This window comes from Cyprinus carpio, chromosome B10, assembly GCF_018340385.1.
Source record: "Cyprinus carpio isolate SPL01 chromosome B10, ASM1834038v1, whole genome shotgun sequence".
In the NCBI taxonomy this organism is placed as follows: Eukaryota; Metazoa; Chordata; class Actinopteri; order Cypriniformes; family Cyprinidae; genus Cyprinus; species Cyprinus carpio.
In genome coordinates, this window is record NC_056606.1 from 1,951,793 (window position 1) to 1,968,167 (window position 16,375).

Below are 16,375 nucleotides of genomic sequence, written 5' to 3' on the forward strand. Positions count from 1 at the left end.
TCGGATTTTGTACCAGGAGACTTTTTTGTAGGAATTGATGTGTTACATGTGTGTACCAATTTTCGTACATGTACGTGAAACACAGCTCGAGGCGCACTACGCTGAAAGTGTATAGGTGGCGCTATCGAGCCATTTTGCCACACCCACTTCTGAAACCCATATCAGATGTAAATTTTCGCCAGTTCTGATGCGAGTGCAAAGTTTTGTGACTTTTCGAGCATGTTTAGGCCCTCAAAATTGCGATTCAAAACGCAAAACAAGAATAATAATAATAATAATAATAATAATAAACAAAGCAGATACAATAGGGTCCTCACACCATCGGTGCTCGGGCCCTAAATATAGCTGCAAGCAGCGATGGCGGGCTCAAGCCATCAGCGCAAACGCCAACCCGGTGGCATCAGGTAAACTGTGCCCAGCGGGCACATACATTTACAGTAACCCTCTGGCACTCAGGTTTTAAGGGATACGGCAATTAATGGGTTAATCCGAACCATCAAGACTTTGAAATCACATACACAGAACAATATTCATTAAGAAAATGAAATTAAATGATTAATAAACTATTTATTTGAACCCTTGCTATTTTCTATTCTAATAAAAGTCTTGGCTGTGGAACATCTGTAATAGAGTTGGCTAGCTGCATGCAAATAAAGTCATGCCTTTTATTTTTTCCCCTGTTTGCTATTTCACACTCCAGTCACTGAAGCGTTGTGGGCAAAGACACAGAAGGTAACTGAAACAATGTGGTTTAGGTCAAGGTGATCATTAGGGGTCCAAGCACATTGGTTTGTGTAGATGATGCAGTTAAACAATGAACATGTCTCTTTTCAAGTAAATTATGAGTCCTTACGTGAGTACTATTATATGCACAACATGAAAATAGATAAATAATATAGTGTCCCTTCTACACTTTTTCAGTAATGTGTGATAACTTGAGAAATATGTTGTCAATACTATTAAAATAACAAAAAGTAATGGTATTTAGGAGATGATAGCTTTTGCATAATTACTATATTGGGCTTTATTAAAGTTTATGAAAAAATAATGAATGTATATGCATTTTATTTATGCACATAAATGAAACATTTTCAAGTCTTTGAACAGATCTTGAAGTATTTGCTATCCAGTGGCACCATCGAGTGGACAACATTAGCATTGTGGCCTTCATTTTTTAACAACCTTATGAAAGGGGCCAATATTTTTTGAATGATTACAAATATTTAATGATTAGTTTACTGATAATATACCCACATTAAAATCTAATTTACTGATTCTGTATCTTATTCCATGCTTAATCATGAGTTTAATTTTCAATTTACATTTTTAAGCAGTGTTGAATGATAACTATGTGAGTTGCTAATTTTTTGTTTTGTTTTGTTTGTTTTATTTATTTTTATTATTATTATTTTTTTTAGGATTTACATTTAAAAAAAATAGCCTACTTCAAACATTTTAAGCAGCTTGAACAAAACCTGTTAATATTTATTACAGACCACTGTAACCAGAGCCGATCAGCCCTATACGCTCACTACGCAAGCTGCGTAGGGCCCCGCAAATTACTCAAGGCCCCGCCTCCTCCTCGTGTCATAGCGCGTCACGTCACCGTCAATTAATGTTTACAACATCCATGACAAAATGAAGCGAAACTATCCTTCTGGTCACGAAAAGAGAAAAAAAAAAAAAAAACCCATGCAAGTGAACTGCGGGAACAACAATCAGGTAAACTTGTCTTCTCTCCTCTCTAAGTTTGAGGTCAGCAGCAAAGTAAAGTTTATGTGCATTTCAGTTGTGTTTTTTTTCGGTCTTGCTAACCTAGCTGGGCAGGCAGGCAGTGCATCTCTTGCATCACTTTGTGCCTGACAAAAGTGAGAGTAAAATACAATTATTTATTACGTTTGTTTTTGATAAACGACAAAGTGCAACGGTGTTTGTTTACTGCAGCTCGGAAAAGATAACCGCGTCGCGTGTGTTATCATGCGTTCATATGCGCATGCACGAAATGAAATGCGCATTTTTCAAGCAGAAATATATGTGGAGACCAGACAGACTGTACAATATATGGGCGTGAATAATGGCACTCCTCATCAAAAGTGCACATTATACATAGCCTACATACTTTTAAAACAAGACACTGATTATCTAGTCTCAGTCAATGTGTAGTTAAAAACTCTCTATAGGCCTACAACTGCACTGCACTAATTATGTAAAATGGAAAGCAATGTATTTATAATTTGACAGTGATTGACTTGATTTATAGGCTATATTGAATTTAAAATGTTGATTAGCTGGACATACTGGTCAATGTGTGGATGCACATCCCTCAGTTAATAATAACCATAAATCAAGAATTGCTTCACCATATATATTACAAAAATAAAAAAAAAACCTTTAACATGCTATGGCAAGCCATTTTAGCTTTTATTCATTCACAGTTTATGCATTTTTGATATCAAGCATTACATTTTTTTACTATTTGCAATGTGAATTCTTGATTATTTTTACTAATAGTTAGTCAATAATAGCTAATACTAATAATATTAATACTAATAGCTAATAGTAATACTTAGTTATATTTTATCTACCAATGTCTATTTTTGATATCAGGAATTACATGTTAACTTGTACAAAAGTTCATTCTTGATATCAATGATGTCATCACTCACAGGGATTATTGATATCTGCATAACTAGTTCACTAGTTAAATATTACAAGAGCCAAGCCATAGTATAAATAGTATTTTATATTTGAAAATGTATAAAAGAAAATTGGGAGCCAGTTTGAATGGGTCTGATGCAGCTTATAAAACGAGTTATCTATAATTTGCAGGTGATATGCTTAAGTTTGTCAGTAGAGGAGATGCTGGACCATCAGCCAGTACAAGCACAGACTCAGTTGATACACATCCAGCCTCAGCCAGTACTAGCACAGACCCAGAACAGCCAGCTTCAGCAAATACAGCACAGCAGTCTTCAGCAAGTACTAACACAGACCCAGGTGAAGTACAGGCAGTCTCAGCCAGTTCTAGCACAAACCCAATACAGCCAGCTTCAGCAAATACAGTACAGACGTCTTCAGAAAGTAGGAACACAGTGACAGACCCAGGTGAAGTACAGGCAGCCTCAGTCAGTACTAGCACAACCAGAGGTGTACAGTCAGCAGCAGATACAAGCAGCTCAGACCCAAATAGAACAGTTGCCGCTCCACCAAATGACCCAGCAGATTGGCCCCCCGTCTTAACAGACTTTATGAGGACTGAGTTAGTGCGCAGAGGTCCATTCAAACCAGGACTGGATTTTTCTTTCCCTAAAGACAAGTCTAGAAGAGTTTTCCATTCAGGCTTATTACAGAGAAAACTGTCAAATGGGGAAAAGATTCACAGGAGCTGGCTTACATACTCAATCAAAAACAATGCTGTTTATTGTTTTTGCTGTAAGCTCTTTTCTACAAAATACAATAAAATTATAAAGGAAGGTGTGAATGACTGGTCAAATATCAATGCCATTCTGAAACACCATGAGAGTAGTCCTGATTTATTATTTTCTTCTTATTTATGTTTACGTTAATATTCACTTACTTAATAATATTCACTTGTTATCTTAATATTCTATAGGAAATACTCTATTCAATAAATATTGTTTTTTTTTTTGAACCTCATTCTGTTCTATATTGTTGTTCTATATTGTCGACTGTTTTGATTAAAGGAGGGAGGATTGTATTGGGATCACTGAAGTGTCAGGTGTGACTGTGTGGCAATGGCAAATGGTTTACATAGCTCACGGCGTCACGGGTCAGTTAGAGGGCCCCTTAGCAGAATTTTGCTTAGGGCCCCAGGGAGGTCAGGATCGGCACTGACCGTAACTGTCTATAATCAAATTCAACAAAATTCATTATGAAAATAAAAGTGTGTACACCAGTTAAATTGGAAGATAAAGAAATTGCTAACAATAGTTTATAGTGCATGTTTTAAGTTTATAGGTGTTTGGATGCAGAAATGGACAAATCAAATGTAAAATAACATCGATTTACTTAAATATAGATTAATTCTTCTTAGAGCAAAATAATAATAATAAAAATAATAATAAATACATGAATACATACACACATACAAAAAAAAAGAGCAGCCAAGCAAGACGAATGATTTTCTGTTTTTTTATAGATTAAAATTGAAGACAGAAAGCAGCTGTTAAATGCAGTCACTTTAATATTCAAATCCAGTATCATGATCCACTTCAGATTTATTTCTCAACAGTTTACATTCACGTGGCTGTTTTCGTTTATATTCGCCAAGCTATTATGTATTTTGAAATAATCTTGTACGCGATTTGTTCGTTCTTGCCAGAATCAGCGTCCTCTGGTATGGGATCAGAATCCCGCCAAATGTATTGCAGTCATAGATCGAAAAATAATAAGCATAAATAAAACATTTAAAAACACATGTAAAATAATAACGCACAAAACTGAAAAACAACAAATGCAATTTTTTTTTTAAATAACAAACCAACGCGGTCATGGATCGAAAAATAATAAGCGTGAATCAAAAATGTAAACACATTTAAAATTATATTGCACAAAAACTGAAACATGAATTCAAAATTTTTCCAAATCGCAAACAAAATCAGGTTTCCTGCTCATATGTTATTTTTTTGTGTGCTTGTGGTCTTTTCCCCTTTGCTCTTGTTTCCACGTTCTGCGCTTGCGTTTCTAAATGTTGCAGTTAGAGTTTCATGTAAATCAGGGCGGGCTTCAGCGTCACCATTGGGCCACAAGTTCTAGATTGACAGCTGCTCCTCTAGCCAATCAGTCCAAGGGGGAGTTGACGTCACTCCAATGCGACTCGTGGCTGCTGTGGCAGGTGCGTGAAGCTGGATAATCAGCGTCAGCAGGCAAATCCTGGACGATCTCAGGTAATCAGCCATAAATATTTTGTTAATGGGTGACAGAAACATTCCCTTTGTGTGTTATGATATTTTCTGCAAGCTCTGTGTAGTCCGATATGTAGCCCGCTAACACGTGTCTTGTTAGTTTGGTTTAGTGAGCAATACTTTATATTTTTAGGCAGTAGGGCTGCACTATAAATCGCACGCGATATTTGATGCGCAGCTTGTCAGTAAAGCCGGTTCTGTAATCAGCGGTAAATCTCCATCACCTGCGCACTTTCATTTACTACACAGAGCCGTTATGCTGCTCCATGTGAAAGCGCGCAGGTGATGGAATTACCGCTGATTACAGAACCGGAATGCAAATACAGTATTTTATGTGTTATATTTGTGGTTGTAGCTAGAAGGGATACAGCTACAGGAAACCAACAAGGAGAAAAATTGTAAGAGTTCAGGTTAGGAGGAGAAGCTTAAAGTAGTGGTGTGACACCAACGATTCGGTTGTTGATATGTTCCACAAGAATCTTCATGGGTAATTCCTCAATGAAACTGGTGAAGTTTCCAGTGTAGAACTCTGCAGAAACTGTGTAGACTTCGTCATCAGTGCTGAGAAGAGTGTAGGTGTCTTCTGATTGAGATACTCCCAGAATTTCAATTTCTTGTTTTGTCTGCGGAGTCTCCTTAATCTGTAAAAAAAAAAAAACAAAAAAAAAAAAATTGATTACACCAAACATCTTGGTATGTGTAATGTTGTTTGTTGTTAGTAAGTGTGTGATTTTATTAAAGATTTAGAATATAAATGTATATATTTTGCTTGTGTGTGTTACATGATAGATAGATAGATAGATAGATAGATAGATAGATAGACAGATAGACAGACAGGGAGATAGATGTACAGTGTCTTTCAATTTTTGTAATGATTGTATCATGATTACCTTAACAGTTGTGTACTGAGAGGAATGAAAACTTTCTCTTCCTCGAGGCACCTTGTCACTATAAAGGTGGGTGATCTCTACGTCGTCTCCAATGTGTAAGCCACAGAGAGCTTCTTCTTTCCACAGGGAGATATCAAGTTGGTCAGCACCACACAGCAGCTTTATATTTAAAATGGGAATTGATGATCGTGTCATCCTCACTTTTTGTAGCTGTGAAAGTACAGAGAAGGTGGCAAGAATGTTAAAGGTAAGCACCGTAGTAAGTTTATTTTGAGCAGGTGTAAGTATATGACATATATAACGTATAAAACGTCTAGGCACGTGACATGTATTTTGCAGTAGTATATGTTGAATAAGAGAGAAATAGAGTGATAAAGGTACTCACTTTTTTCACTTGGCCTTGAAGAGTTATATATCCATGCGTTGAATACACGTTGTCTTCGTTGCCAGACATGGGTGTAGAGGGTGGACAGAGTGCATCTTGTGCAGCTTTTACTGCATCCTCTGTGACCACAAGTGGAGCTGTGCGAAATTTCTGTGTTGCTGGCCCGACTAGCAAATGGGCTTGCCCATCTCTGGTAGAGACGGTCACATTCTTTAAAATGTAGCTAGCTCCTTCCTCAAATTCGGGGTCTGGGCCAGATCTTTTGTGTAGGTAGGTGTTGGCATTATCAGTGAGGGCACAGACTGACGTTGTCCTGTATGTTGCAGGTTCAATTTTAGATTTTGTGTATATGAATGTTTCTGCTTTATTTACCAAACGGGTCTGAATGCATTTGCATGTAATTCTTGATGGACGAGTATATGGAGTAGCCATTCTGAGGGCAAAAAAGGAGAATAAAGTTAATAACAATGCAAACAAATAAACTACAGTAAACTAGAAAGTGATATTGTAAAACTCGGCGAAGAGTTTCAATAGTGTGTTTATTTTGTTGGTAGTATGTTACAAATGATTTGAGGAGCATAAAGAAAATGCATATAATAAAGTGTTGTAGCGAACCAAAGGAAATTATCAGACATTTAATATAAATTAGGTAATATACATAAATAATAAAAAACATATGTAATAATATAAAAATTTAAACAAAAAATAATCAAATATAATATAAAAAAAATAAATATGAATATGTTACTAAAAGATGTGTAATAGTATGAAAATATAGCCTACGTATAACGTGGGAGAAGAGAAAATAACATCAAACAATGGGACTTTTAGTTTGACATGGCTGATGAACAGTTTTGAGTTGAGTTCAAAAATCGAGGGAGGAAAACAAGTTCTATAATATCAAGTGTTGTGTTAAAAGTAGCTGTAATATAAAATATTTAAACAGTTTAAACTGGGAATTTGAGAAAGAGAATGGTATAAAAAGCAATGCAGTAATGTGCGTGAAAAGCACAGATAAGCGAATGTGGAGAGGGAACAATAGCGGCGACTCTGTTACAGTCAAATGTAGCCTATATGGTAAGCAAATGTGTGTTTTTAAGGTTATAGCTGTTTAAGTGTATAGGTTTATGAATTACAGTGGCTTGTACTGTGAAACACTGACAGTATATTCAATATAATAAAGAAAAAATAATAACAGTAAGACTTTTATCGTATGCCGTGAATTGCGCTGTAAAGATAATGGCGCCTGGTATTGTTTTATTGAATATATGGTTAAATACGGTATGTTTGTTAATTCATCTGTATAAATGTTTAATGGTTATGGATAGAGTGATGCAAAATGAGCCTGTTACTTAACAAAATATTTATAAATGTTATGATTTAATAAAGGACTTACCTGTGAAATGGATTTCCTGTAGGTGTGTCTGTAGTGTATGCGTCTGTATGGCCTAGGTGCACAAGATGGCGGAGATATGCAACTGGCTCATTGCGGTAATGGGTCCTGAGAAGAAGGCATTAGTAGATTTGCCTGACTTTTTTCTTCTTCTTGTTAGAAAGAAGAATAATACTCATAATGATAATGAAGAGCACCCATCGTAATCGTAAATTAGTCAATTTCATTATTTTCAGCTATTGAAAAAATAAATTTATATATATATGGTTGTCAAGGATTATAGGCTATATAATTTGAATAATCAGGCAGCGAACGCGAGGAAAAGGGTTTTGCGAACTTGGCTCACACTCCTAACCAGCAGGTGGCGGTAATACACCTTCACGTTGTATGCCAACCGTCATTCAAATATACAAGAAGAAGACGCGTACGGGTTACCGAAGTTTGGCGTGTATGTGTCGGAGTGATAAGCGTTGGTGAGTCGTGTAAAAATATTATAATACAATCTTTTGGATAATACAAATAGGCTGTTTAGTTCACATGTGCTAAGTAATAATGGGAATCTGTTTTGTATGTAATTAAGCATTATTAAGGATATTTGTTCAATGTACATGTTTTTAGTATACATGTTGGGCGAGGTATTGTCAGTATGCTAATGTTGTGATGTATTTTTAGCAAACTATGTAAGGTCGTTAAATTATGTAGGTTAGGGAGTCAAACAGAAGAAAACAAATATAATCGATCAGCAAGCCTATGGATGTGAAATAGATGAGAGACGTGGGGGTTGTGTTTTGCGCACTGTTAATAAAACGTAACAAAAGTGCATTGCACTTTTTAGCCAAGTGGTTACACGTGGAGTTTTATCCAGCTTCGGTCACGGAGGTCCGGACCTCGGTAAAAAAATATTTTCAAAAATCACATTTGTTCATTAATTGATTAATGTACTGTTTAACAGTACTCATATAAGTGTCTGCATGTATAATTAAGTTTAGAAGAATGTTTAACGTCAGTGTTTAACGCTGCTGGAGTGAACGAGGCCTGAGAGAGCTGTGAGTGAGAGCGCAGGCGCAGCCATTGTGTTGCCAGATCCAGTTATTAGAAGCGTCTTTGGAGTTGTCTTTTACACTTAATTTGAAACTTTAGAAAGTAAATTAAGCTGGACATTTAAGTTTAGGATTCTTTTTGTTTAATTGTTCACTTGTCATAGGCATCTATAATAGTACACTGTACAAAATGAAATGCTATAGTTTGCTTAGTTTAACGTAGATCTACTATGTATTTTTATTTTTTAGGTTGTGTCATCTTGGGGTGGTTCTTTCACTGCAACTCAATACTGGGAGTCTGAAGTCACTGGTAACATAAACATACTGACTACATTTAATGTTCAGATATAAGCTATAGATCTCTTAAATTGTTTGCTTTCATTGTACTGTGCTTAGTATTATGATTTTTGTATTTGATGTATGTCAATAAAACAAAACTAAAACAAAGTTTTCCTTTTCTTAGGTTATTTTTTTTTTCATAGGCCAGTGTTGCATAGGTTGTGTAAGTAATTATGTTAACACATACTGTATTGTGTGAAAAAGTAATTATTTTTTAATATTTGTATTGCATGAAGACAAGTAATGCATACTGAGTAAACTGAAAGTAATCGTATATTTAAATTAGTTTAAAGTGCATTTTGAGATGTTTCACCCTCAGATGGGTAAGTAATTGTCTTATGTATTCAATGACAACTGATGTTAATAGTGTATAGTGTTTTTTTTTTTTTGTAACTGTTAGTATTTTTTTAATCATTGTACTTTATTTTGTAAAAAGAAGAAAATACGTAATTCTTTTATATCTTAATTTTGTCAGTATCCAGTTAAATGTACGATTTTAAAATATATGTTAGTGAATGCGTATTGAACATTGTAATTAACATGTTTTTTTGTTTTCTGTGTGCGTTTGTCCCAACCTGTCCTGTCCTTTCCTGTCCGTACCTTGATATTTTCATTCAAATCTTTATCTTGCTTACTAATTTAAACTCATGCCTCTGTTCTTTTCCATTCTTTCTCTTCCAACTGACAACTGGCCACGCTCATGCTACTGCATTTCTTTGCTACTAACCTTTTTTGCACCTAAACTACGCTTGCCAACGCATCTTTGAAAAGCGGTCAGAAAAATTACCCAAATACTGATCTCTGATCACCTCTGAATCAAAAACACTTGATATTGCAAAGAGAAATCTTTGACTCTGAAACGTAATCTGAAAAAACAGGTAAGAAAACTGAGTTACAATTTCAGAAACCGTGAAAGAGAGATGTAAATGTACTTTCATCTACACTGTATTTTCATTTACATTGTCTTCAAGGATCACTGATTTGACGATAAACAATAAGGCATATTACCTTTGAGTATCAAGATATTTTATCTCTATATATTCAGTAACGTACTATTAAATACATTATTACATATTTACCACGTTTATTTCCCAGTGGTGAAACAACACCATGCCAAGAAAAGGAAAGAGGAGTGAATCTCAGAAACAGCGCAGAAAGCTTGAAGCTGCATCAGATGTTAGCAGTACCAACTCTGTGTCAGGTATGAATGATGCACAACCGTATGTTTTGTCTGTTAGGGCATCACATTGTCAAACTGATCCTAGGTACAACCTTTACTCGCGAGGCCGCCAGTGTACTTGCAATTCTTTAATCTTCCTAGCAGTCCATCAAGAATGTAATGAGCTAAGCAGTAGTGATTTAGACAACATTTTACAGAAAGGTGATGCAGTTTACACTAGAGTTAAACAAACACTGCAGAGCACAGGACAATTTGTGCATAACTTTTTAAGCTTTGATGAGCTACCGAGCACAGTGGAGATAAATTCAGAGTTGTATACCATCATAAAACATCCTAGGAGGTTCGGATTTCTAAGAGATACACCTGCACTAGGTGATTATGAAAATCTTGCAAACACACTGCAATGTCTCAGAAGTGATGTGAGCGATGCTTTGCTGTTAAGTGGACATTCATGTATTGCTGTGTTTAGAGATCAGTCAGGGAGGTTTGGTTATTTTGATTCACATTGCAGAACAATTGACGGCATGATTACTGATGAAGACACAGGTACGGCTTTAATGCTGACGTTTTCCTCTTTAGAAGATTTGATAGAGAGATTGCTATTAGTGTTGCAAGCAGATTTGATCTTAGGAGACCAAGATCAGTTTGATCTGTTACCTGTATCATTTGTAAATACATTAATGCAAAGTTGTGTACATACTCAGCATTGTGTGACCAGCCCTGAGCTTGAAAGGAATACACAGCCATCTGTCTCTCCTGAGAACACAGGTCTAAACAAGAATCAACGGTTGCCTGACATTTCACAACTTCAAGATTCAGTTCAACAGCTACATGAGGAAATGTTCAGCCAAGTTTCATCAACTAAGACAAACTTAAATGAGCAGTCAAAGAAACTGAACAAGATTCGAAAGAGAAAGGCTTATAATATAAAATGGCGCAAAGACCTAGCACAAAAGAAAAACGCAAATGAGAAAAAACCGACTTTACATAAAGTCTATGACTATAAAAAAAGTAACCAATACAGGCAAATACATAAAGAAGCTATGAAGAAGACCTATTGGAATAATATGATTTACAGGGAAAAACACAAACAAGCAATGCAACACAAATATAGAAATATTGATGAATACAGAGAGAGAGAAAAGGCGAGGTTTACCAGCAATTACAGGAATATTGCTAAATTTAGAAAAAGTAAAAAAAACTATATGATTCAAAATTATAGGAATAAACAATTCAGAGAGAGGCAAAAGAGCTACATAAATGAACAGTACAGGAATGACGAGCAATTCAGAGAGAGGAAAAAGAGATACATAAATGAACAGTACAGGAATGACGAGCAATTCAGAGAGAGGAAAAAGAGCTACATAAATGAACAGTACAGGAATGACGAGCAATTCAGAGAGAGGAAAAAGAGTTTACATAAATGAACAGTACAGGAATGATGAGCCATTCAGAGAGAGGAAAAAGAAATGTATAAATCAAAAGTACAGGACCAATGCTAAATGTAATGAACAGCACAGGAGACATATTGTTGAAAGATATTTAAAAGACCCCATTTTTAAGCAAAGGAAAAAAGACCATTATACAAATCAGTGCAGAAATGATTCTGAGTTCTATGAGAAAAGGAAATTAAATTGGAATCACCGATATCACAATGATGTACAGTTTAGGACCCGCCAAAAAATGTATTACTTATTTAAAGTACAAAAAAAAAGATCCGCTCTTAACGAAATGAGCAAGATTCAATGTGCACAACGCATTCAGGGGAAATACAGAAAAATGGATCTTATGCGCCAGCATAGAAACACACAACAAAATAGCCAGTCTGACATAATACAAGATCCAGTAGTTTTAAGAGCTTTAAATACTTTTAGAGATGTTGTTAAAAAAGGACCAACATATGTCTGCACATGCTGTGCCAGAGTGCTCTTCTCAAACCAAGTACGTCTTTGTGATCGTGACCGATATCAAAAGAATCCAACAGTTTCTTCACTTTGCTTAAGTGGAAACCATGTCCACATCTGCTCTGACTGCCCTGATCAATGTGCCTTAGAAAACAGGAAAACAGAATGGATCTGTCACTGTTGCCATACAACCTTGATGAGAGGTTTCATGCCAGATATCGCTGTAGCTAATATGCTTCAGTTCACTCCCATTCCTGCTGAACTCAGTGATTTGAATATTCTTGAGAGACATGTTATTGCAAAGTACATTCCCTTTGCTAAAATTATCACGCTTCCGAAAGGTCAACAGAGAGCTATAAAAGGAGCCGTAATATCAGTTGCATCTGAAGTGGAAACAACAGTAAATAGTTTACCAAGACCAAGAACTGAAGCTCAGATGCTAACAGTGAAGCTAAAAAGACGTCTGGGGTACAAAGGTCACTATCAGTTTCAGACTGTGAATATGCATAAAGTTTTGTCTGCTTTAAGAAAACTAAAAGAAATTCATTCAGAGTATAAAGATATTACTATAAATGACACAGTCTCAGAAGAAGAAATGTTTAATCAGCATGAACAAGGTACAAATGAAGTCAGTGCCCCTAATGATGAAATGGATATTGAAAGCAGCAGCCGAACTGACAACACTGAAGGATCGAGCAATGAAAATGAACAAAATGATTCTAGTGATGACCCTGAGAATACTGAAGATCAGCCCTCTGGTCTTGCATTGGATACATGTCTTCAGCCCCCAGATCTTGGCCAGCACTTGTTGTCCTATGAAGATGGAATATTTTGTATTGCCCCAGCAGAGAGAAATACACCTATAAGTATGTTTAAGATTCCTAAATTAGAATCTTTGGCTTTCCCGGTGCAGTTTCCTGATGGTATGAACACCATTGATGAGCCTGATCGAGCAAAACGTGTCTCCCCTAGCAGATACTTTAACACAAGACTGTTCTCTATTGACAATCGTTGTGCAAGAGACACAAACTATATCTTCTTTGCTCAGTTTGTCACTGAAATGCACATGGCCACATCTAGTATGTCTGTTCAGCTGAGGAAAGCAAAACCCATGACCCGTGATGGACGCAGAATAAACTGTTCACTGCTGCAAGACAAAGAGGAGTTAGAAAAGCTTGTGAATAATAAGGAGGCAACACGTTTCATGCAACCATTAAGAGGGACTCCAGCATACTGGGAGAAAACTCTGCGTGACTTGTTTGCTATGCTGAGACAGCTGGGCACACCCACATTTTTCTGTACGTTTAGTGCTGCTGAGATGAGATGGCCTGAAGTCATAACTGCTATTAAAGCACAACAAGGTGAAAGTGTGAACTTCTCTGAATTAGACTGGTCTGAGAAATGTGAAATCCTGAGAAGCAACCCAGTCACAGTAATGCGAATGTTTGAGAAACGAGTTGAGGCCTTAATGAGAGATCTAATCATGTCACCCGCTCAACCTCTTGGTGAGGTTATTGGACTTTTTTAAAGAGTGGAATTACAACAACAACGTTCTCCTCCGCACATTCACTGCTTATTTTGGGTGAAAGAAGCTCCAGAATTTGAAAAAGATCAAGATCAGGATGTGTGTGATTTCATTGACAATTACATCTCATGTAAATTACCAGACCCAAACAAAGACCCAGAACTGCACAGAATTGTAACGGAAGTACAGGTGCACAGTCGAAACCACTCCAAGTCCTGTAGAAAAAACAAAAAACACTGCAGATTTGGATTTCCTAAACCACCCATTAACAGAACCACGATAACTCGCCCCAGACCTCCTCCTGAAGATGAATCACAAGACCAAGATGAATCAATAGAAGACAGAGATCATGGTACTGTTGAAAAAGCTAAAGCACAACTTCAAAAAGTGTGGGATCTACTAAATGATTGCACTCAATATTTTGAAACAATTGCACAACTGCTTCATAAAGTCAACATGACTTATGAAGAATATGAGAATTACATTGAGATTCTGTCTACATCAAATGTAACCGTTATGGAGAGACAACCACAGGACTGCTGGGTTAACGGCTACAATCCTTTGCTGTTAAGAGCTTGGAATGCAAACATGGATATACAGTTTATTCTGAATCCTTACAGCTGTATCATGTACATTCTTTCATACATTTCAAAAGCTGAAAATAAAATAACAAATAACCAAAACCAATTAAAAAAAAATCAAACCAATAAAAACCTTCCTAACCTGAGAGTGCATGAAGCAGGTCATGAATGCCTATTCAAAGAACAGAGAAGTCAGCGCTCAAGAGGCAGTCGCTCGCACATGCAGTCTGAAATTGAAATCCTCATCACGCACTGTTCTATTCATACCCACTGATGACAATGCTGTAAAGATGAGTTTACCCATGAAATATTTGCAGACCATGGATGATGACATGGAGAATGTTTGGATGACAGGATTGCCAGAAAAGTACAAGGCAAGACCAGACAGACCTGAATTTGAGAACATGTGCATGGCAGAATTTGCAAGTGAATACCGCATAGTTTATGCAGGACAAACAAAAGGTAAATCTGTTTTGCCACTTCAAAACCATATGGGACACATACAGAAAAGAACAAGAGGGAAACCTGCTGTTATTAGATTTGCTCGTTTTTCACAGCAGAAAAACCCAGAAAAATTCTATGGAACACTTCTAAAACTTTATCTACCATATCGCAGAGATGAACAGCTGAAGTCCACAAGATTCCCAACATATGAATCATTCTATGCATTCGCTTCAGTGAAACTACCAGGAACTGATGAACTGCAGCGTGTGTTCAACATTGTAAATGAAAACCGTGAAAAATACGAAAAACACAATGAGACCATAGAAAAGGCAATTGAGGATTTTGAACACAGGAACACGTCTGTCCAATTGAAGATGCATGGACTACATTGGCACCAGCGAATGAACTAATACGATTGGAGAGCATTATGGAACGTGAGCCTACTAAGATCCCTAATGAAGTAAATGAGCAGGATGAAATTCCTGAATACACATCGTCAACCTCTCTCAGTAACACAGCTTGCCACTCATGGAAGTTACCCAGCTAAATCCTGCACAGATTCGCAAATGTATCAGAGTTTAAATCAAACACGCGTCCTATATTTTATGCTGTGCGCGGATTGGTGCAAAAGATGTGTTTCTGGTGAAAAAACCACAACCGTTTATGTCTTTTTTTAAATGGAGGTGCCGGAGTTGGTAAGATCCACAGCCCGCAACGTGATAAAATGCATTTTTGCAGAAGCAACCAAAATCCTGCGTAGGCTTCCATGCACAAGAGATCTTACAGATATTTCCAAGCCAACCGTTCTCTTAGCTGCGTTCACTGGAACTGCTGCATTTAATATCTCAGGTAAAACCCTTCACTGTCTATTGAAACTACCAAGAAACTTGAAGCCTCCATACCAAGGCCTGGGAAACAGCTTGGATGAAATCAGGGCAGACCGCGGAAGACCTCTCTAACGCACTACAGCTTAACGTTATTGATGAAAGTCTCAATGGTGCTAGGTTCAACCCACAAACCAGCATTGTTTGCCTATGTGAACTGGAGACCTGCAACAGATTAAGGAAACCAGAAAGGCCTTTTCGTGGTCGTGTCTCTGGGGCGGCGGGTACTCTTGCGTGTGTGTTGATATGTTGGGTTTCGTCACACTGCCGCGCCAGTTAGGAAGAGCTAAACCACTCTGTGTTGTATGCAGACCATGGTGCTGGACTTCTGCGGTGGCGAAGATAAATTTTCAATGGATAAGCACTTTGACGCAGATCATCGATCGACAGAGAGATGATCTTCGCATATGCTGAGTTGCTCAACAGGCTAAGAGTGAAACAGGAAAGCACGGACACACCGACTGCACACTGATGTCAGACAAGTGCATGGTTATGAACAACAGTCACAAGATACCGGTCTGCCCTGAAGAATGTCCCAGCAGATGCATTACAACATCTATGCAAACCAATAGAGAGATTGAAAACCACAACACGAAGCTATATCTTTTGCGCTTGTTCAAAATATCGTATTAACATTGAGGCGGATGAACTACAAAAAAGAATCCACGAACAGGTGCATATTGAAAAGGCAGCTGCCCCATGTAAAGGCCAGGAGATACATGTGACCTTTCTCGACCACTCTAACAGGATTGCTATTGGTGCACGAGTGATGCATAACCAGAAATATTGAATGTAGAAGATGGCCTAGTTATGGTACTTTTGGCAATGTGGGTACAATGTAAACGACTCGGAACAGAGACACTGTTTCATATGTGCAGTTAATTG

General features: G+C 37.1%; 2 protein-coding genes across 3 annotated transcripts; one reads left to right on the plus strand and one right to left on the minus strand.

Moving 5' to 3' along the window:
- Nucleotides 1–5,321: 5,321 nt before the first annotated feature.
- LOC109058131 lies at nt 5,322–8,874 on the minus strand. Its single transcript, XM_042732076.1, has 4 exons — nt 7,597–8,874; nt 6,201–6,633; nt 5,816–6,025; nt 5,322–5,566 (listed from the first exon to the last, which is right to left on the minus strand). Exons 2-4 carry the CDS (start codon nt 6,630–6,632, stop codon nt 5,351–5,353), a joined length of 858 nt encoding a protein of 285 aa, XP_042588010.1. The 5' UTR covers nt 6,633; nt 7,597–8,874; the 3' UTR covers nt 5,322–5,350.
- A 226-nt stretch (nt 8,875–9,100) lies between these two features.
- LOC122138641 lies at nt 9,101–13,567 on the plus strand. 2 transcript variants are annotated; one of them, XM_042732075.1, is made up of 3 exons: nt 9,101–9,135; nt 9,744–9,850; nt 10,068–13,567. In XM_042732075.1, exon 3 carries the CDS (start codon nt 10,083–10,085, stop codon nt 11,577–11,579), a length of 1,497 nt encoding a protein of 498 aa, XP_042588009.1. In that variant the 5' UTR covers nt 9,101–9,135; nt 9,744–9,850; nt 10,068–10,082; the 3' UTR covers nt 11,580–13,567. The 2 variants fall into 2 exon arrangements, with proteins under 2 accessions (XP_042588009.1, XP_042588008.1); XM_042732074.1 differs by lacking the exon at nt 9,101–9,135 and having other exon boundaries at nt 9,342–9,850.
- Nucleotides 13,568–16,375: the final 2,808 nt, after the last annotated feature.

Excerpts from the sequence above, each read along its gene's own strand:
- LOC109058131 (XM_042732076.1), bottom strand. The coding sequence starts at position 6,632 with ATGGCTACTCCATATACTCGTCCATCAAGAATTACATGCAAATGCATT. Across the intron at positions 6,026-6,200 it reads TTCAAGGCCAAGTGAAAAAA|CTACAAAAAGTGAGGATGAC; the intron begins GTGAGTACCTTT and ends GTACTTTCACAG. Across the intron at positions 5,567-5,815 it reads CTCAGTACACAACTGTTAAG|ATTAAGGAGACTCCGCAGAC; the intron begins GTAATCATGATA and ends TTTTTTTTACAG.
- LOC122138641 (XM_042732075.1), top strand. The coding sequence starts at position 10,083 with ATGCCAAGAAAAGGAAAGAGGAGTGAATCTCAGAAACAGCGCAGAAAG.